General features: G+C 36.7%; 1 protein-coding gene across 3 annotated transcripts in view; it reads left to right on the top strand.

Moving 5' to 3' along the window:
• The window catches only part of LOC107669357 (neurexin-1-like), a 414,348-nt gene that overhangs the window by 214,479 nt on the left and 176,269 nt on the right, over positions 1-23,600 (top strand). For all 3 annotated transcript variants that reach the window (XM_016461537.1, XM_016461539.1, XM_016461538.1), the window contains 2 exons: positions 594-767; positions 3,035-3,157. In XM_016461537.1, coding sequence (XP_016317023.1) covers positions 594-767; positions 3,035-3,157 — 297 coding nt within the window. The remainder of the gene's footprint in view (positions 1-593; positions 768-3,034; positions 3,158-23,600) is intronic.

Below are 23,600 nucleotides of genomic sequence, written 5' to 3'. Positions count from 1 at the left end.
GGGGGGGGCCCTCGTCTGAACAGTGTTGCGTCAGCCTGCCCTTAAGACGCAGGGACACGTTGTACTGTGTTCAAGAGCCAAGTCATTTCAATTCTCCACCTCTCCTTTCCATTCCTAAATCTCTGTCTGAGCACAATCCCACACCCAAACACCACAGATGAGCATTGTAACGGAGCCTATAGCGAGAACAGTGTCTATATATCATACTGGGGTTCCCGTCTCCTTCATCTTCACATATGCTTATCCACATGCTCTCTTATTATATGCCGTTTTATGACAACCCTGTTTTTCTTTTTGTTCTGCACATCAAAGGTTCACTGGAATTAGCCTTCATCAGCAGGGAATTAGTTGAAAAGAGAACCACACATATTCAGCTCATCATAGAGTACCACAGGATCACACCTTATGAAGCTCCAATCAACATGAAGAACATCATTTAAATGCAACACTATCATCTTTGATTTCTGCCTTATTTTAAAGACAGATATTCAACCCCAGATGGAGAATCAGCTGAATTTGAAGAAGAAATCCACTGAATGAACCTTATTGTGATATGTGTTGATGACGGTGTATATTTTCTGTGTGTCATATAGGAGAGCTGTACATTGGAGGTATTGGGAAGAGCATGTACAACAGTCTGCCCAAGCTCATAGCATCGCGGGATGGCTATCAGGGCTGCCTGGCCTCAGTTGACCTGAATGGCAGGCTTCCTGACCTGATCGCAGATGCTTTGCACCGTGTGGGGCAAGTGGAGCGAGGCTGTGAAGGTTAGTGTACTTCTGCTCTGAGCCTTTCAAGGGACATCACAACAATGTACACAACTTAAAATACACCACTTCCACGTGCAGTTAAAGATGCACACATCATTTTGTGCCACTCGTGTGTCAATTTTACACTTTCCTGTCAGTCTAGTTTTATTTTGTGATAAAATTATTATTTTTTATATTGTATTATTATTATTATATTTTAGTTGCTTTTTTGTAATAAATATTGTTTCACATTGTATTATTATTATTATTTGCTATGAATGTCATTTATTTTATATTTAAATAATATATTGGCTTGTAATCAAATATATACTATGGATTCTTCAACATTAAAATTCTAGCTAATACAGATATGATATTAAAATATATATTATATTAAATTAAATTAAACCGTTTCTTTATTTATTTGATCAAAGAAAACTGTCTTGGAACACTGCTTGCTGGAAGAACCTCATGAAATATTCTGATTGCTCTTTGGTTGGGTATCATAAACCTTAAAAAATAGAAAAATCATTGAAAAAAATAGAAAATAGATTGTTCTTGTACAAACTATTAGAGACCTTTATTATTGTTTTAGTTGATCAAAATAAAATTGTTAAAAAAATCAGGTTCTGTAAAAAAAAAAATCAGTGTACAGTTTTGTTGTTGTTTTTTTTTTTTTAATAATTATAAAGCCCAAATGTGACCAGACAAAAACTTTTTGTACTAGAAGAAATACCTTGGACTTTTTTTTATAATGTATGTTTGTTTTTTTATTTATTTATTTAATAATTAAGTATATAATTTTTTTCTCAATTAATTAAAATATAGACTATAAACTAATATCTAACCAGTATGGACTACTTGCACTGAGCCTCGTGACGTACTTCCATTTGGAAATAATACAGCTCCGTTATTTCCAGTTATGCATATTTTCAATGTGCTAGTCATATAGTTATTCATATAGATGCTTATTAAAATGAGAGTCCATGGGATAATTTCAAAATCTGGACATTTTCATAGACAGGAGAAGAGATATTCTGATGATTACTGTGTACAGAATTTTCCAAACTCTGCGGAACTTGAAGTTTTAATCCAACATAAACCAATCTGAGAAAGCAGTGGCTGGTAAACGTACGTTTCATGACAGGGTGTCAGTACTCTAAACTAGTAACCGCAATGCTGCAGTGTGTGTGAGATCTTTTATTTATCTGTATTAGATGTTAGTCACTATCCTGTGTCATTTTTCATTCACAATCATTTCACTGTATGCAATGCCAAAATATGAATATTCGACAGAATACACCGTTCATTCAGCCATTTTAAACATTGGAATAAGAGCACCAACGCACACCCCCCCCCCCCCCCCCCCCAAAAAAAAATGCAGTTGTAGTTAAACCATAGTAACCACAAATTAACCCGGGATTTGCTACACTAACCATAGTTTAACCATGGTATTTGTTGTAAAATTGTGGTTATACAAATGGCAATCCGCAAAAAAAACATGGTTACTACACTTTTATTATAGTAAAACGTAAGGGTGCTTATCAGCCAAATCCATTTAAAACTGTAAATTCAACTGGTATGAAATATGATCCGTAAGAGAAAAATACTGTTAATGAGAAGACAGGCGCTGGACCTCGGCAGGTTAGCAGGGAAATATATTTATGTATTATTCAGAATGCACATTTGGAAGGGAAATATATTTAGGAACAATTCAGCAGGTTGAAGATAATTCATGTTAATGCAGAGAATATGATTAATTGTTTAAAAAAAATTGCCAGCCCTAAAACATAGTAATAATCCGCATTCTCATGAGAAACTGTCTGTATGTAGGTGCGTTAAACGCTGACCGGAAACTCCCTAGCTGTACAAAGTAGAACACGGAAGTGGTTATGCAAGTAGTCCATTATGCATCCCTAATATACAGTGGGTACGGAAAGTATTCAATTCTGTGTTTTTCTGTCAATATGGGGTGCTGTGTGTACATTAATGAGGAAAAAAAATTAACTTAAATGATTTTAGCAAATGGCTGCAATATAACAAAGAGTGAAAAATTTAAGGGGGTCTGAATACTTTCCGTACCCACTGTATACTATGATACTTATACTTGTAGGTCTGTTTTTGATCCAATGGATTTGTGTTGACAAAGTTGACTGCCGAGTTGTTTGTCCATTTTCCTGTTGCTCACAACTAGTGACCATTGTGAGATTCTGAGCTTAGACACTTGTGTCAGTGTGGACATGATGATAGTCTGTGTGATTTATAGTGATTATAATTGGTTTCAGCCGGCCCTGGCACAACCTGCACGGAGGAATCCTGCTCCAATCAGGGAGTGTGTCTGCAGCAGTGGGAGGGGTTTACCTGTGACTGCACCATGACGACATACGGAGGTCCCCTCTGCAGTGACCGTGAGTACCGCTTTGCCTTTTAGTAGGGATTAAACCGCTTTATTAAAGAGGCTTGTTTGGCCACATTAATAAGCCGTTGAAGGCTTCTCTGATAATCTCTGAGCTGAGTGTTTGAAGTACTAAACGATGGTGCGCTGCAATGCAGTCTTTTTAATGTGCAGATAAGGCAGAACACTCTAATTAGTGAGGGCCGCAAGATAATATTCATAAGGAGCTAGTAATGGTTCAAGTGACCCCTGAACTGAAGGCAGGAAGAAATGCAATTTGGGTTGCATTTAAAATGTTTAATTACACCGAGGCTTGGAGGTGGAACCGTGGGTTTTTAATGTCTGCGATGATGTACAATAAAAAATCCAACTGTGCTTTGCTTGCAAACAGAAACTGGCCTTGTGCACAAGGCAGGTTGTGTTTGCTTTAACATCTCCATATTTTTGACAATAATGCTCTGGAGACAGGCCTAATGAGCTAAATGAAGATAAATAGGGTTAGCTGCTCTAAACATTAAAAAAGAGCAGATAACCGTGTTGGACTGTTTTAAACAACATCTTCATTAAACACCTGGAGAGATTTAAATAAGCGGTTTAATATAGTTCAATTAATTTGCAAAGTTTCTATAATGTAGTTTTAGAACTGGTACATGGAACAATGAAAATACACACATAGATCATGTCTGCCTTTGATTAGATTATGCATTTGTGCTTCACAGTTCTGGAAACCATGTAGTATATTATTTGTGTTATATACATTGATTCAACTCTAAATTAGTAACATTAATTCTGTCTCATATTTCCCTCGGGTGGAACGCCTATATATTGGGAACAGGGTTCAAAATTAACATTCACCAAACGCCAATGGCAGGTAAATAAAATTGTAACTTCATTAGGAACTGCAAAATGGTTTATATTATATTATATTATATTATATTATATTATATTATATTATATTATATTATATTATATTATACAAAAATGGACATATAAACACAGAATTTTCTTAATTTACCCACTGTTGGCTGGTGCTGCAAGTTAATGTTGGACCCTGATTGGAAATGAAGCTAATCATGCATGGATTTAATTTCTCTAGCTTCATGATTTATATCACTCTTAGTCTTGTCAGCCAATGATTGAGAAGCTACTGTATGAAGAATTGGTGTGAATAAGGCATCAAATATTTACTTTGCTTATTTATCAGTACCAGAATTAAAAGTGACCAGTATACAAGCAGCATATGTAAACATTTGCAAAATTTATTATGCATGAACTATGAAGCCGTGGAATTTGCCGATGCAGCAGATCTGTGAGTATAAAACAACTTCTGCACCGCTAACTCAATTAACACTTCAGACAATTGTGTCGCAGCACCGCATACCTGCAACACCATAAAGCATCTCCATCTCCATTATAAAGGTGATAATGACTTGAAATGATCTTGTATAGACACAATGTACATTTTGAAGAGCACTGTACATTCTCAGGCTCAGGTAGAGGAATAAAAAAAATGATTATTAGCTGCTCGTGTCAAAGTAACATAGTGAAGGCTGTTTTACATTCATACACTAGCCGAAAGAGATGAATAAACATGCTTAATGTTATTATTATTTTTTTTAAAACCTACAGACAGCTGGCAGAAAAGAAAGAGGAGGCCAGTATTTAACGGTAAAGGGATTTCTGAGCATTTTAGTGTGGGATTATGTGATTCCAATGTGATTTAGTCTGTCTGCTAATACTTGATACACCTACATAGCCATAAATCAATAAACACAATTATTCTTTCTTGAAAAGTGGTTCAAACTGAGAAAATACAAGGCTTGTCCTGATTTAAACAGTCCTCATTCATGTTCTGCATTTCTCGTCATCAGATTGGATTTCCATAGAAGAGTTTTCATGGAAGTGTTTGTGCTTTTTGGTACATTGACACGATTTGAATTAACTACACCTCTTTTATACCTAAAGCAGCAGTAGCACACCTGTTCATCCTCGTCTGCATAAAAGACTATGGAACAGGCTGCAGGTGTGAAGAGAAAAACAATCCTTCAAAAGTCATTTTCACACGATCAACACAAAATCCATTGGGCAGCCACAGAGTTGGAGCAGCTTCACTAATGCATGACTCATTCCCTTCCTCAAACAATGTGACAAAGGCAGTCAGTCATCTTTTTACCTTGTCCCCTACAACACAGACACACACACATGCCCATGCATTTTTTTTTTCTCAGAGGGAGATTTTTCCAGACAGCAGACATATGGAGAGAATAATTTTGGCTGACCTCAGTAATTAGCGTAGATTATTTAGGAATATCATTAGCACAAATTACACCTGCTGCTTGTGTGACATCTCGCACATTTTCAGCGACTTCCAAGCACCTTTATTCGCATGCTTGCTTTTAGTAACAGGAAATGTGAGAGCCGCAGACAGTCATCCGATCCCTTCCAGACTTCTTCCACATACACGTCGATATGTCAAGCAAATCCCGCCGGAATATCACGGGTTGTATTGCATGTGTCTTGTGTTGTAGAGCAGCGTATTCAAGTGGCTGGATCTATGTTTCATACGTTGATTTCCTGTGAACAGTCACATCCATCACCCGAGGTCTAATTAAATGGCTTGTAATGTGTTACCCGTCCTGAGCCCTGTCCAAGGACACAGCAGGTCGGTCCCTGTGAGTCTTAAGGGATTGCTCTTTCCTACTTCCTTTGTTCATTCAGGATTCACTTCATCCCTCTGTACCTTACATCAGACCCTCCAGCAGTGACCATTAAATTAAATAGATGCTGCACTTTCATGTCTGATGTTTTGCCTCGCAGCCTTGGACTCTACTCTCACATTTCTCTGCAAGCATCAGCTCAGCCAACCTTACATTTTACATAGTTGTGCCCCGCACATAAAATGGACTACATTTCCTTACAGGAGTAATCGTTTTTGTTGGGCAAAACTTTAAACAAAGCTTTTTCTTGTTAAAGGTGCGCTAAGTGTTTTTTTCTACTTGAAAAGTTTTTACACACAGAAATTATCGCGCGTTAATGCAGTTTTTTATTATTATGAAAGTCCGTTGCTCACTGGCTCTGAATACACATACAGGCAAACCATGGATCACAGGAGGGGTGGAATGTTGATCAGTACTGGCTTGGGATGAGTGTAATCACGCCTCTCAACCAATGAGAGCATTTGGGGTGGGCCTAAGACTGCAGCAGCGGTCACATGAAACGCTTACGACTTCATAAGTGGGAAACAGGAAGTTTCCGATAGCACGTGAAGGCAGCAGAGAAATGCTCTCGCTCAGCACAGTGGAGTGCATTGTTTTGTTAACTTTGTGGTTTATTATTTTGAGTCGTTTGGGACGCGGTAACACACGGCCCTCTCACAATATATTGCTTTACAGATCTATCACTTTTGCAGCACAAAAAAGATTCACGCAATTATGCTGTACGTATCAGAAGTTCAGTGCTCTGGAACTACATGCATACTGCGCTCGAGCCCAAGTGAACCACGCTCTGGCCCACCTCTTCCAACCGAGCCAGGGCCAGCTAAACGAACCACACCCTAAGATTAAGATTGCCTAGTGTGAGTACACACTTATTCTCCCGCATCTCGCACACGAGTCTCTAACCGCCCGCACCCACACTCGCCCATCAAGTGTTGTCCCGCGCCGCACTCTGTTGCGTTGGGTCTCGCGATCGTGCAGGTCTCTACTTGGAAGGTACCTGTTATAATGCTATGATCGAGGCTCTGGACTCGGAGCATAACTTGTTTTTCTGTAACAAACTATAAAATATTTTCTATAAAAACGTTAATGCCCTGGCAGTGGCAAATAGCTTTGGTTTTATATTTAGTTTGATTACATTAATGTTATAAATTGAGATTTACAAGAAATATTTTAACTGCTACTATGTAAAAGGAATACCGCTGTAAAAAAGCACTTTATTTGTTTAAAGTGTTTGCAAACCAAATGTTATTTCACTTTTGTTCATATAGCAGTACTTCTAAATGAAAAAAAGTGCACAATACACTACTTTTGAATTCATTTGCGAATTTTGTGCATAACAATGCGATTAATCGCAGAAAATCATGCAATTAATCATGATTACAAATTTTAATCGTTACCCAGCACTAGTATATATATGTATGTTTTGTAGCATTATAAATGTATTTATTGACCCTTTTCATCAATTGAATGTGTCCTAGATAAATAAAAGTAGTAATTTCTTTAACAGCAACAAAAAATATTACTGACCTGACATCAAACTTTTGAACGGTGTACAATACATTTTAGTGTGTCCAATAGATATGGATTTAGTAAAGACATTTAAATTTGAGAATTTAAATTTGAGTAAACAAAGCTGCAGAATTTTTAATTTTAATTTTAGTGAGAATGTAATTTATGGCATAAAATGAATAAAATAAAGAAAATAGATTTAAAACATTTGGTGAATAATATTAATAAAATTATTAAAATAAAATATTTTTAAACAATCAGACTTTTAAGTAAAATATTCACGGTCAGCAGTTATTTTATGCCTTTTAAGATATTTTAGAAAAACCTTTTTTTACTGGAAAAAGTTTTACACACGCAAAAAAAATGTGTGTAAAATTAAATAAATAAAATAAAAAATATATATTCAAAATATTCAGTGAATATTCATAAAATTATTAAAATAAAGGGTTAAATATTCACATTTTTGACTAAAATATTCACAATCAGCAGTTAATTTATGCTTTTTAAAATATCTTAGATCAGTAAGTTAACAACAGTGTTGTCATGCCATCAATAAGCTATATTAGTTTACTTGTGATTGATTACACTGATCCTCTTTTTTTGATTTATTGATATTTTAAGTGTCTGTGTTCTGTATTGTGTTACGTTGAAGGAGAAAAATTAACATTGCTTGGTGTCACCTTACAAATGAATCCTTCATGCTGACATTTTCTGAAAGCCAATAGGTTACCAGGGTCAGTTGATCCATACAAACCTCAGATTCCTGCTGGAAGGTTCCGTGTATGCAATGTAGGTTTTTACCATTTGGACATGCTCCGGTAGGGAACAGGATATGGAATTGACATGTATGGGTCACCAAATGCGAGACCTGACCAGGGAAGTAAAATCCAATAAGTATGTCTGCAGTGTTTCAAGCAAATGATTGACATGAGCCATTTCTCTTGTTTAATATTTAATATGGTTTCATGAATGATGAACGTCTTTCTGACTTGTGCTTTCTGAGTTCATGCTGTGTAAGTACTTTTGTTGTGTAAGTATTTTGAGCTGCTTGCACCTGTAGAGTGTGTTGAGCTGCAAAACTCGAGCTGATGTGGAAGGATGATGTCTTTAACCAGAGCGCTTGATCTAAGGTGTCTTGAGTTCTGCATTGACATCTGGAAACAGAGCCGTCTCGGTATTGAGTGAGTGGAATGAAATCGGACTGTTTTCCAAGAAGCGGTGAATGACACACAAGCACACATACAAATAAAAAAGTCCAAATAAAACTAATAATAAAAAAGTAAATAACACATGTCTGGGTGATCTGGTTCATGAAATATCAGCCATCATCCATCTTGTTCTCTAAATCAATCGTTGTTTATTTAAACAACATATTTAAACATCATTGTTTAAAGGGCTTTTCTGCATAGTTTCAGTGCATTTTGAGATATATCAACAATGTTTGTGGCATAATGCCGAATTACTACAAGAAAGTAAAAATCTGATCAAAGCAGATTGTCAATTAATTATTCATTTGGGATTAATTAACAACATTTATTGCTTAATGACAAAAATCTGGGAAGTTTTTTATATTTATTTTATATATTATCAAATTTTATAGCTTTGTTTAAATAGATAGATAGATTGATATGTATATATATATATATATATATATATATATATATACATAAGAAATGACTAAATATTAAAATAAATTAAAAATAATTTTTCATGTATCTTCACAGTCTTTTTTCACAGGGTTCACAGGGTTTGTTACTTTTCTCATTCTACATTATCTCCTTCTCTCGGTGTGGCCCATTCTTCCTCTAGTGTCCAGACTTTAACAGCCACTCGCCTGCAGTCCTGGCAGCCACTCCCTCAGTGTGACATGGTGGCAGGCCCTAAGGTGCTGGCTGCCGGTCCGACTCCTGATCGCTTCATTAGAGAGCAAACAAAGCGTGAATGTCTTGTAATTGTATTGCAGGTCCTGCCAGGCCTAAAAAAAGCAGAGACACCATATAATAAGATATTTAGAGGAGATTGAAAGGTCACACCCTGTCCAGAAGCAGGAAGGGATGGAGTAATTGGAGGGGAGAAGGATGGTGCTCTGTGGTGAAATGTCAACACGAAGGAATCGTAATCAGCAGCCTCCATCTCGCGCGCTTCCACATCCTTTAGACAACCACAGGCTGAGACGTCACCCTGTTCTAGCTGCCGCTTTGGAGGATGTCACTCAGTCGGTGACACGGGAGAGTAGATGCTGACAGAATTAGGGCGAATTTAAGGCGGGTTTCCAACAGCTCATCGCAACTCATTCTCCTGCTTTTAGTTCGCTGGCATTGATTGAGACGCACTCACTGAAGGAAGTATAGAAACTGCATGTTCAGTTCATCCCAGTAGGATGTTTGCACACATTCTCAAACTTAGGGCATTTACACAATACTGTTTTCAACTAAACAGAAAACTTTTTATGCATTTTGGCTGTTCATTTACATGAGAACAGCATTTTGGGGGCCTGTAAATGCAAACTTGAAAACAGGTTGCATTTACAGTGCTGTTCCAACGTTTTCTACAATATCACGCTGTCACCAAATCTAGTTATGATTTCATACCACCACAAAGACAACTGGCCCGGATCGGCACCAAATGTTGTGATTTTGCAACTAGAACCGCCTGGTCCCCTAAAGAGTCTTTAGTCACTAACCACCCACAATCAAGTTAACCAGGTGTTAAATGCGGTGAAATTATTATTGTTTTCATGCATCCTTTCTGAGTGACTTAGGATCATAGAATCACTCTGGTGCAGTTGTTGTTGCGCTATTACCGCCTGTGCAAAAAACGTCTATTTTACTGCTTGTAAAATTCTTTTACTAGACATATTGTGTATGATTTCTATTGATCTTGGCAGCAGTAGCTCATTGAATGATGGAGAAAGGTTTTATAACTCACCATATATTCACCCAAGCTGTGTAGACAAGTGCATTTTTAGCATTTTAAAGATTCAAGAGTCTGGATCACAGTGGTGGAGTGATGCTGTTCAGGCCCAGTAAAGTTCACCAGATCGCAACTACCTTATTTGCATAATTCCTTTAATGAAAGGGTTGGAGACAGTGCATGCAAATAAACGGCATCAAAAATCAGTGAGTTTATTTGTAGTTTTTTTTTTTTTTTATTGCATTATCATTTTCCTCTGTAAATATTAGAAATCTAGGAAAGCCTTACGCACCTGTGTGTTTAATAGTGCTATGAAGTTATTTCTGAAAAAAATGCAGGATGGCTTCAGGTGATATTTTATATTTTCAAAGTGGCATGCGCAGCCACAAAAAAGTGTGCGCTTTGTTTAGGATTTTCTGTTTTTGTAGGTTTGTGTAAATTGGAAGACAGCTGAAGATCAGTCTGACATGCCACACATTAAAGACGGCCGCTTTTTTCTATACCACACACACTAAAAAAATAACAGCTAGCAAACAAGAGCAATCATTACCCGGTTTGCAAAGGCAAAAAGCAGACTGAGCGACAACCAAATGAATGATATTTATATACAGAGCATTAAAGTCCGACTGCTTTCATTTATTTCTTTTTTTCGCAACTTGTGCCAGGAGGCGAGTAATTACACAGAGTGTCTGAAAACATCCAAAAGCCCCTTAGTGAGCTGCCTTTCAGAACGCCTGATTTTCTGAAGGAGGTTTGGCTTGTGTACAACATTAGTTATGCGACAGAGAGTTCAGAGGTAGTAATGGAGCACTTTAGTAGGCGGGAAAATTAATTATGTTTCTAATGCAAATATCACATAGTGAATCAGTGTCTGTAGTGTTCAGATTTATTTTTTTATTTTTTTTTATAAATATATATTTATATTTTTAATTTTGATAGGTCTGCATTATTGGTCTAATGCAGTGATCCTCAAATCTGGCTCGCGAGATCCACTTTCCTGCAGAGTTTAGCTCTAACCCTAATCAAACACACCTGAGTTTGCTAATCAATGTCTTCAGGATCATTAGAAAATCACAGGTAGGTTTGTTTGATTAGGGTTGGAGCTAAACTCTGCAGGAAAGTGGATCTCGCGAGCCAGATTTGAGGATCACTGGTCTAATGGATAGAAAATAACAGAAATTTCTACACAGCTGTTTTCAACATTGATAGACAACTGTTTTCATTGTTGATAATTATAATAAATGTTTTTTGAGCAGCAAATCAGCATATTAGAATGATTTTTCGTGTATAAATCCCTTGTATTGAGCGGGTATATTTGACAAAAGCACTCCCGCCTCGCCAATTATCAGATTTGGCGTCTGCATTTGCTGTGGCCTTTAATGAACTTTGGGTGACCTGTCATGAGCGTGAGTAGTCTGATGTAGTAAGATGATTTCTCCCTCATTAAATCACACAGACTGAAATGTTCCGGAGGCACAACCCAGCATTTGGGACTTTAGACCATTACATGTTCAAATATGGTGTATTGCAATGCTAGACAGTTGCTAAGGATTTTGGAGTGTATTTTAGTACATTGCTATGTGGGTCTAGCTGGTTTCTTATTGGCCCAAGTCAACTGAGCCAGTTCCCAATTCTCTATAGGGCTTTTCACACTGCATTTAACCCTGGGTTATGTCTTTTTCAACCCTGGGCCAAGGCCGCTTTTAAACTTTGATGCAATTTTTCACACTTGCAATTTTGAAAAAGGGTTTGCACCACTTCTAACCCTGGGTTATAAAACTCGGCTCTAGAGCAACAGTGTTTACAGCATTAAATATTCATATGCTTTGTACAGAGACTTTCATGTGCTGTTTTTGGTGTCAGCAGCCTGAGAGAGAAATGAAAATGGTGGTGGGGAAAACACTTTAACTGGTTAGGTCTCTCTTTCGGTGTAAGTTTATGGGATTTTTTGCATGTTTCATCATCCACCAGGTGAAAATCACATAGAAAACAAACAAACATCTGCCTACACCATCTGGATCCAAATTCCATCTCTTTTATTCAAAATGTATAGTTTATTGTGACAGAATGAGATATTTATGATTTATTTGTCGATTTAAAAAAAATGTATGACATTACAGTAGTGCTTTAGCAGTGATGGTTCTTTTTTTTTTTTTGAGAAATAGTTCACCCAAAAATGAAGATTCTGTCATTATTTACTCACCTTCCACATTTATGATTTTATTTGCATAAGAAGATATTTTGAAGAATGATGGTAACCAAACAGTTGACGGTAGCCATTGACTTCCATAGTATCATAAAAAAATAAAATGGAAGTCAATGGCTACCATCAACTGTTTGGTTACCAATATTCTTCAAAATATCTTTTGTGCTCAACAGAGGAAAGAAACTCATACCAGTTTGGAACAACTTGAGAGTGAGTAAATGATGACAGAATTTTCCATTTTGGGTGTACTATCCCTTTAAAAGCATTACATGGACTGTTTGTGTGTCTCCATCAGTTGAGCACTTGCGGTTGAGCTGAGTGGGAATGTTAATGGATATCCTTCTCCAGGTATTATAAACTTTTACAACTGTTCAATGCTGGAAAAGCCACATAAAGCTGACAGAAAAGTGCACAGCAGAATCAATCCTAGGTGTCTTTAGTTTTCACACATTGACAGGGGCGCATTAATGCATGGGCTTCAAGGGGCTGAAGCCCAGTTGTTTGAGATGCTTAATGGGCAGGGGTGCATTAACGCGCGGGCTTCAAGGGGCTAAAGCCCAGGGGCCTACACTGGAAAGGGGGCCCACGGGCTGCAGGGAAATTATATTTTTTGAATAATTATTTATATGGGAGTTGGCAGCAGTGACAACAGTCTTCTGTAAACAAACTCGCACACTCATTTTTAGCGATGCCCTGGTTGTAGTAGACTATAGTGAATGGCTCAGTTTAGGTTCCCCCCACACAGTTTGTATAGTTGGTATGTTCCACGTGTTCCATCAATATACTGTAAGCGGAATGTACAATGCATTCGCTAGTAAATAACCGCAGCACGAGAGTATCTTTGTCAACACGCAGATTAACAGAAACACATCACTGCTGTGTGAAAGGAACTGGACCGGACAACGTTCTGTAACGTCATACAGTGAGAGTTCAGTGTAATCTTTGTGTCATCTGTGTCCCATAAATAGTGTCAATTTTAAATCCGGGTCTCAAAGTCTCCATTTTAAATCCGGGGATGGAAAAATAGGAATTGTCCTATTGCTTAAATGTGATCATTAAACTTTATACGGCTGTGATTGAACTAATTAAACGTGAGCACGTCAGGTTTCAAAATAAAAACGCAGTTAGCAATCACCAAATAACCCACACTTATGTCAACATGCAGTGTGTTTTGCTCTACTGATGATGAATAATTAATATTTTGTGTGATTTATGGTGTTTAAATCCTGTAAACTCACATTTCAGCCAGGAAAGTTTTGATGGCATTTTCCTTTCATATTACCCCCGTATAATGGCCATAATAAGGTAGTGTTTACTTTATGTAACGGCTATATAATTCTGCTGTTCCACAAGCGCCACCTTGTGGCAAAGAGTGAATTTGCATATTCATATTTTACGCAGAACAGTGTTGTGAATGTTAACTGGCATATTAACAAGACAAAAAAAACAAAAAAAAAACGAAATTTGACCAATTATTGTTTGGAAGCTTAAAAAAAAAAGTTTTCTGGGGTCGGGGGGCCTACTGTAATGCTGTAGCCCAGGGGCCTTTGGTTATCTTAAGGCGCCCCTGCACATTGAATATTCCATCGCTGTGCAGGTCGCGTCTGTGAGGAGAAGAGGTGATGAACGGCTATCAGTCATAGTCTTATGCCCTTTTTGCTTGTTTTTACTCTTTCTCTCTGTCTCTTCTTTCAGCAACTCTCTTATTCAGCCCATAGCCATGTTTATTCAGCACTGGCACACCAGATAAATCAACTTCCACAGGCAAAACACACTGTATCAGCTTGTGCTGGATTTTTTTTTAATAGATTGGTCCTCACCTGCTGCTCAGTTTGGAGGTGTTAGAGCACCATAAGTGGTTCAATCGTAGAATTACATGCACAATTTCTCATGAATTCACAGTAAGGACTTTTCATTCGCCTTCATGATTGAAACTTGTTAGCGGTAACAGTCTCTTTCCAAGGGAGTGAATTCATTTGCTTTTTTCCCCACTCCCTCGCTCCCTTTATTCTGATATGCACGCTAATGTAGCATGTCTCATTTTTTTTATATTCTGTCCCTTGGCTTAGAGTGTTTATTTTCTCATTAGCAATTCACCAGCTGTTTTTTTTTTTAATTATTATTATTATTTATTGAGTTGGCTCAATCAAGAGAAGACAAATTCATAAAAAAATATTTTGTAGGTCAATGCAAATGTTATTCTTTTTGCTCCTGTGGTTGTAGTTATCGAGCTCAGAATTAAACTAGAACATGCTTTCATCAGTTGTGCTTCTAGGTCACAACAAAGACTGTCATTTTTTTTCCGTAAAGTATCTTTTTTTGTAAAATATTCAATGCAAATAAAGAGCTAATCTTTTTTCAGTGTTATTTTCAGTTCATTTAATGTGTTACTTTAGCACAATTCTATCAAAATTAACATGTTTACTTAAACATTTAGTTACCATGACAAAATACCGCCTCTGAAAAATGGTAATATATTAACCTCTGTTTCTTTTTTCCCCCTTGTACAGTCATGCAATTACATTAAAGGGTTTATATGATGCGATTTAAATTTTTCCTTTCTCTTTGGTCGCTCCGGCCGGGACACGGCATCAACAGTATGGTGAGGGGCGTAACATTTCCGTCACACACTTGAGGTATTCGGCCAATCACAACGCACTGGATAGCTGGCCAATCAGAGCACACCTCGCTTTTTCAGACCGATGAGCTTTGTAAAAATCGACGCGTTTCCAAAAGGCAGGGCATAGAGGAGAAACAATAATGTACAGTATGTGGAAAATAATGTGTTTTTTTAACTTTAAACCGCATAAACACATTTCATTACACCAAATACACCAAATAATGTTCTTTTTAGCAGCATCATATGACCCCTTTAAATCATATGTAAATTTACCAGGATTTCTGCATAAATTGTAAAAACATAAAAACTGCATAAAAATAAAACTTAGTTATGACAATTGACACTGTCTGCTTAACATTCAAGCAATTATGTATTTTTATGTATTTATTAAACATGCTGTGCATTGTATACATTCACAGTGCAGGATGGAGAAAAAATTGTGAATTTGTGGCTGCTAGTATCAGTTTTTTTTTTTCCTCAGCTCAAAGGTTTGTTGTAACTGCTTGCTGACCTCAACCCAATTGAGATGCTGTGGCATGACCTCAAGAGAGCGATTCACACCAGACACACTAAAAATACTGCAGAACTGGAGCTGTTTTGTAAAGGGGAACAGCGCAAAGTTTCTCTTGACTGTTGTGGAGATCTCATCCTTAATTACTGGAATACTTGGAGGTTATTGTTTGCAAAAATGTGCCATGTTATTAAACCACCCTGCACTTTGATTTAATTCAGATAAAATGACCAATTTATGCAAACAAACAGTTCCTTTTTTTTTCTTGCTAATGAAGGAAAGCAAGCATATACTACCGTTCAAAAGTCTGGGGTCAGTAAATTTTTTTTTTTTATAAATAAGTTACTTGTGCTCAACAAGGATACATTTATTTATTACAGTAAATTCGGTACAAAATACAAAATTCAGTAAAAAAAAAAAACAGTAATATTGTGAAATATTATTAAAATTTTAAATGAACTGTTTTCTATTTGAATCTATTTAAAAATATAATTTATTCCTGTGATGCAAAATCATAAATGTTGAAAACTGCTTAATATTTTTGTGGAAACAGGACTCTAGGATTCTTTGATAAATAGAAAGATCGAAAGAACAACATTTTTTTTTTTAAATAAAAATCTTTTGTAACAACATACGTTGTTAGCTATGTCTTAGCTGTCAATTTTTTAACAATTTAGTGCCTCTTTGCTGAATGAATGTACCGACAGTGTGTTACAGACTTTTTGCCTTTTTTTTTTGGCTTTTTGACTGCTGTTTTTTTTTAAGTCACCTGTACCCTTGACATTCACCAGTCAGCCTCCAATGTCATCTGGTGAGCGGCAGTTCTAGAATGTGCTGCTCTGCTGGCTACGCATCATTTCCTCCTACAAAAACATGATAATGAGGCACATGCGTGCCCGCTCTCGCATACACCTAACGACCCACTCCCTGTGCGAGTCACATTGACTACATTGCTGCTGATGGCACCAAGTCAAACCTTTGGAAATGTGATAAAGCCTCCAAAACGGCACGTCAGCACAGCAGCAGTGGATGCGTAGCATCTGATGTTTGCCGAAGGGCTTTTATTGTGAGCACATTTACAGCCCAAGAGCAAGATGTTCGTTCTGATTTCGTGGAATGTTCGCCCTTGCCCATTTTTTAGAAAAATATGTTGCAGTGAAATACCAACAAATGTTCCTGGAATGATATGAGGGTGAGTAAACGATGACATGGCTTTCATTTTTAGCTCAAGTGTTTTTTTTGTCAAAATTGTCCACCTTTTGCCTCTTATTTCAACCGGTGCCTCTCTCTCACCCAGAAACACTCAGGCAAATCAAAGCCCCCTAATTCAGTTCTCTCTCTTCCCCCATGCATGAATTTTCCCGCAATCTGTGAGAGAGAAAAAGAGACAACTGGCACGCGCTTCTCACCTACAGAAATTAATTTGCTGTAAAGCAGGTGCTTTATTGGTGTGAAACAACTGCAGATTGTGTGCAGACACTCCAAAGAGCTATAAAACTAGTTTTTTTGGCTTTCGTTCATTTCTTATCTCCCCCCTCTGAAGGAGAGGCGAGCATAAACACGCCATTTGTTCCCTTTCTATTAAATGTCACTATCATTAATAGCTATTGAAGGCTTCACGCCCCACCCCCCTTTTTCTGGTCCCTCCGCAGTCCTCATGTAAAGGGAAAAGTGTTCACTAAATATTGAGATAAATATACTTCCCGTGTGGCCTTATATGCTATTGAAAACGTCGCCAGTAAACTTCTCCTGCCAATAAACTTGTTTGTGCCATCAGATAAATTACAGTCTCATGAACAAAATAATACATTCTTTCTTAAAGGGACAGTTCATTCAAAAATGAATATTCTGTCTTATTACCTCCTATTCTACTCACCCTCTTGTCATTTGAATCCTGTTTGACTAGTACATTTTTTTTATTTTTTTTTTTACATTTTGCATTTTGGATAATGTATAAACATTTATTAAGTAGGTATAAACATTGATGTGTAAATATGTGCATGTTTTTAAGTGTGTGTGTGTATATATTTAAATATATACATATACACACATACATATATTCATACATACATATATATATATATACTAAATGTATATCTGTATTTATGTACTACCATTTAATTTAAAAAAAGTTTTATTCAGCAATAATGCATTAAATTTATCAAAAGCAGTAAATATATTTACAAAATCATAAAATATTTCTATTTCAAATAAATGCTGTTTGGCTTTCTTTATTCTGTGAAACACAAAAGAAGATTTTGAAAAAAAATGTATTGGTGTTTATTGTTTGCAATGAAATTCAGCGGAGTCTGATGTTGTTTTGACTTTCATTTTATGGACAAAAACTGTGAAAATGTTCTTCAGAATATCTGGCAAAATAAATAATCAAAGAATTTTCATTTTGCCTAAACTGTTCCTGAAAGGGTTATCTATATGCTTCATAACTTCAATCTGATATTTGATTTCTCATGGAATTTCTGAGACATCTTAAAAGATGCTTGCATATTTGTATGTTCTTGTAAACAACACAATTACTATTCAGTGCAAATAATTACATTTGCCTTTGGAAGCAGTTTAACCCCTCATGTCTCCCATCTTTGTGAAAGCTATTAATAAATCGTGTTTTACCTTAGTAACATTGCATCCCTTTGACTGTCAGCTGATCTCTGAGCTGCCTTCGGGAGCTGCTGTTATTCCATGTTTGCATTGTGAAGGAACAGAGTCAAATTGTGAAAATTGGGCATGTCGTGATGAGCCAAAGAAAAATCATTTAGCTGTGAATTAATTTTAGTGTCTTTTTGCAGACAGAGGAAAACGAAAGGGCAAAATCATTATTTTGACTGCAGCACTAACAATGTTTATATTATGTTTTTGTGTAGTATATTATTGCCATCATTTGTTTGATGTAGCATAATTGGTCATATTCATCCCTGTATTGCAGGGTTCAGAAGGAGGCATATGTCATCAGCGTACTCGAAGAGGTTGTAAACAATGTCCAAACACAGCATGAACAGGCAGTAAAATGTTGCATCAGCTCTGATATGCCATCGGCAGTTTCGTCCAGACACATCTCGGTTACGGTTATGTGCCATTTGCTCAGAGAGCAACAGGAAGAATTTAATTGATGTTTGTGTTTTCCAAATAAGATGTGACTCGCTGTAATGTAGGTGCGCTTTATTTCCCCTCCTTTTATGTCTGCTTTGAGTTCATTTATCTCTGTTGTTATATAAATATGAATATAGATCATTTATGAACAAAGGGCTATCTAAGGCTAATATGGGCGTCACCCTTTTTCCACATTACAGATCACACGCTCAAATGAGCCAGTTGCATACATTAAATTAATTTCGATCCATCTGTTTCATAGCAGAGGAGAGCTCCCCCTCGTTTTAACTCCTCTCTCTTCTTCTTTCTTGTCCTATCCTTGTTTTTTTTGTGACAAAAAAGTTGTTTAAATGTAGTGTTTGTCATGTCATGTTCATTCATTTTAGTCTGACTGACATGACACATTAGTCTATAAAAATATAATTGTATGTCATATTATAATGTACCTCATATTATAATGGACAAAATGTTAAATTTTCGAAAATTTTGGAACGTGTATAAACATTTATAAATGTAAATGTAGTGAAAGTGTACATACATACATACCTACGCACAGCCTCCTGAGACCCAGCTATGGAGTTTTTGTCTCTGTAGTGGACATTATATTTTAGTGAATTTCTCTGAGACCTCACATGTCACAGTTTTAAGTTTGGAAGTCCTGAACAGAGCACATTCAGGGCTTTTCAGAGATACCAAATGTTTGGATGTTTCTCTATGTCCACTCCATCTGCTTGGTCTTTAAAAATGGCTGAGATTAATTTAGTGATAAAAATGGTACATTCTTATGGAAATATGATAATATTTTGTAATTATCATTTAAATCTGATTAATTTTCAAATTGTTTGTCATCAACAAACAATATCAAAATATTATGGGGTTTCAAACCAAAATGTGACTTCCTGTTATGAAACAGGATATTGATTTCATACATGTCCATTGTACAGGACACCAGGACTAAAAGCATGTTTATTATGCATGTTAGGAGACACAACAAATGAATAGGAAAATAAATTATGTATCAATATTCTTATGAAAAATTTGATATTATTATGAAAATCTGGCCAATTATTACTCCCATTATTACACTTCTTTTTTCAACATGCTGTCCCAACGGCACATTAATATGCAAATTAGGTATAGTATGTATATGTATAGATAACATTGTGATTAATGGGAAAACCAGTTTATGGAAATTTTATAACCATATTGCAACCATAAGTAAAATGTTATATCAAATCATTTTGTTATATCTTTTATAAAATAGTTGAGAATCATCCTTATACAAAGTTTAGTATAAAAAAAATCCTGAAACCTAAAAATTGATTGGTGATTTTCTTTAAAACCCATTGTTTTTGCCTTTTCATTTCTATTCATGTCATTTTAGTCCTGGTGTCCTCTACAGAGGACATAGCATAACATGAATAAAATATAATTTTTCAAAAATGTTATTTTTCCATTTTGTTCTTATGCTTTAAACAATGTAATGACATGAAAATATACTAAATTCACAAAGCTTTTTTTTTGTTCTGGTTCGAATCCTTTAGCCACTGCCTGCAATGCTCTGAAAAAAAAAAAAAAAAAACTCATTCTCACTAAACATTTAGTCTTTGAATTCTTGGACCAGGGAAGAACACAAGTCGATACCATTGTAACTAAAAGTTTGCTAAAAACTATTACCTACTCAAGAAACAAGGCGTTTTTTGACTCTGGTCAAGCATATCCAGTATGAGCAGACTGGAAGTGGCCTTGGACGGCAACATGCCCAGTGCATTATGGGTTTTGAAGTTTTCCTACCTATTTGTCAAAGGAAGACAACAGCTTTTTTCTGTAGTCAGGTTTCACAGATGTTTTTGCTTTCCTACTGCATGGGCAGCCAAGTTTGATTGATTTTCAAGTTTTCGTTTTGCCAGCAGTAAAGTACACCTTTAATTCAGCAAGGATACATTAGATTGATCAAAAGTGACAGTAAAGACATTTATAATATTTCAAAAGATTTAGGATTTAGATTTCAAATAAATGTTTTTTTTTTAACCTTTCTATCAACGAATCCTAAGAAAATGGTTTCCACAAAAACATTAAGCAGCACAACTGTTTTCAAAATTGATAATATATCTAAAATGTAAATCAATTACGTATTAACATCTTAACAAACATACAAATGTTACGAATCCTTATTTAACCTAATACGGCATTTATAGAATTAATGGATTGATTATATTGTACTGTATTCATAATAAATTAATGAATTCCACACCTGTGATAACTTCAAAATTTGCCACCTTAAGAAGCTTTGCGATTTTATGTTAACATAGTTGCAACATACTATGATTTGTATAAATTCTTTTTACATTTTTCTACATTATTAGTGCATTTCTGGTCATATTTTGATCAACAGTATGTATTAAGTAAGGGATAATGTACATCCAGCCAGTTGTTATCGCAGATATTCATTTAAGACGAAACTTTTTTGAAATCTTACCAGTATGTTAGTTTGTAATCCATTACAGTGTACAACAGTCATCGCAAAATGATAGCAGCTGTGTTTATATGAAACGAGAGCAAGTCCGCAATATCAGGATGACATAATTCATTCGAGTTCTTTTCGTCTTATCTTTGAAAAAAAAAATACCTTAGTCAGTAAACATTCTGTTAGTATTCCTGTTGGCAAGGCTAACACTGCATCTGCCCTTACATGGCGAGCAACAGAAACACACATGCTCCACTGACAGACAAATATACTGAACAGTATCATCCATGAAACAAATTATCACCTCAAACCATCTCTAATCACGTCACTGAACGCACACGTACACACCCTGCTGAGAATCCTGCTAAAAAACCTCAGGCCAAACTTTACCAAAACAAACGGTGCTATAGAAGTGCTGCATTTCTCTCCTAAACGATGCATTGCGATTCAGCACCAGCCCATAGCACCTGCATCCTCTCTCTGTGCAACCGTCCCCCCACAACCCCGCCTCTGGCCCTGGGCGGCATTAAATTTAAATTTAAATGCCCTCACTCAAGCATCCATTTATCTCTCTGAGGCTCTGTGGTGGTGCCAGCTTCACTTGTTGAGTGCTGGCTATCTCACTCTCGCTGCTGTCCGGGTCCGGTTTAAACTCTGACACTTTTCTGGCTGCCGTGTGACTGATTGCCCTTAGTCTATTTTAGAGAGGGACCAGTGGTTGTGATGAAGGGCTATTTGCGTGCGTGTGTGAGCTCCCACGACCATTCCTGCGCCTGGCAGCGCGGATAAGAGCCGAGCATGGGAGTTGTTGTCAGGTCCGAAACAATACCTCTTTTGCACACAAACAACAGGACGTTTGATAGCCATTTGTCTTTGCTAGCTCAAGAACAGAGGTGCACGGTAAACACACTCTGTGATTGCCTATATTTCACGGCCTGCGGGGAAAACAACAACAGCAGCAGTCTTTCATGGTTTCCCTCAGCAAGGTGCAACAGAACAGACGCCATATGCTCTAGAAGAGGAGAGCCTGGGCAATCCCACCTTCTCTGCTTGTCTTGCGTGAATAGCGGGGACAGCAATCATTCCTCCAGGTCTCCTTTAGGCAGTGACAGCCTGTCCAGGTTTGGGAGTGGGCTGGGACTTGGGCGGCACACGGGTTGCATGCTAAGCAGCTTTTCCACAGCCCTTTGTGTTCCGAAGCAACACATTTGTCTCTCTCTCTCTCACTCTCTCTCTCTCCTGTTGACTTATGCGCCATTCAGAACTGAATTAAGAATGCCTTTTTAAATTCATGAAAACATAAACATTTTACTATGCACTCAAAATAATATTAATAATTGATGTTTGGAAAAAATGCACACATACGTACATTATATATATATATATATATATATATATATATTTATTAGTGGTGTCAAAAACTTTTTCTCTTGACATGAAGTGCTTAGTGCATTTATTCAGTCACAGAACGACTGAGAATGGGAGACGTTTCAGATGCGCGCTCCACTTCACTTCAGCGCCAGGCGCGATTCAAGCGAGCGTGGAAATGCTGCCTGTATCCTTTCATATCAAATCGCGAAATAAACTACGTGCATGCAAATGTCGTGGTCAGTTAAGTCATGAAGTTACCAAAATGGCAATTAAAGCTCCCTTAAAACTGTGCATACATGTAATATATTTTATACGAATCACATTTAAGAACATGTCTCTTAAATGGTTTTCAAATCTGTCCTGGAGCAGCCCAGCACTGTCTCCCTCATCTAACACACCCGATTTAACTCGTCAGCTCATTAATAGAGACTTTAAGACCTGAAGTGGTCATAAAAGGTAAAAAGATTTGAGAGAAAATATGATGCTTGTCAGATCCGCGTCACGTTCAGCAGTGGCAGCTTTTAAAGAAATAACAGCCACAATAACATAATAACCAGCTGCTGTGATGTCTATTAGTCTATTAGTGTTTAATAATTTCAGTTTCTGTATATTTCTGCTGAAGGCCACAGGTAAATATGACATTTATTATAATGGGTTTATGTGAAGATTGTTTTAAGTTCACTTAAATTAGAACAGTCATAAAAAAGATGCCATTAAACAAATATTTAAAAATATACTGTCTTTATGTTGTTTGTATATTAATTTGAAGATTGAATGTGAAATTATTGCTAGGGATGCACTGATACGCCCGATACTGGTCTCCTGTACTCGTACTCGTTAAAATGCCCCGATACCAAACGCCGATACCACACAGCATGTGATAAGCGCCATATTCAAACAAAGAAACACCGACAACAGAACAACAGACAGCAGAAAGGAGTTAAGGATATATGTATGCAATGAATATAAAGTTAAACATTCAGTATTAACGCCTGTATAGCTGATGTGCGCGAGCTGATAAACAAAGCACACTGAGT

This window comes from Sinocyclocheilus anshuiensis, unplaced genomic scaffold (assembly GCF_001515605.1).
Source record: "Sinocyclocheilus anshuiensis isolate Anshui unplaced genomic scaffold, SAMN03320099.WGS_v1.1 scaffold180, whole genome shotgun sequence".
In the NCBI taxonomy this organism is placed as follows: domain Eukaryota; kingdom Metazoa; phylum Chordata; class Actinopteri; order Cypriniformes; family Cyprinidae; genus Sinocyclocheilus; species Sinocyclocheilus anshuiensis.
This window is presented reverse-complemented; position numbering and strand designations above follow the sequence as displayed.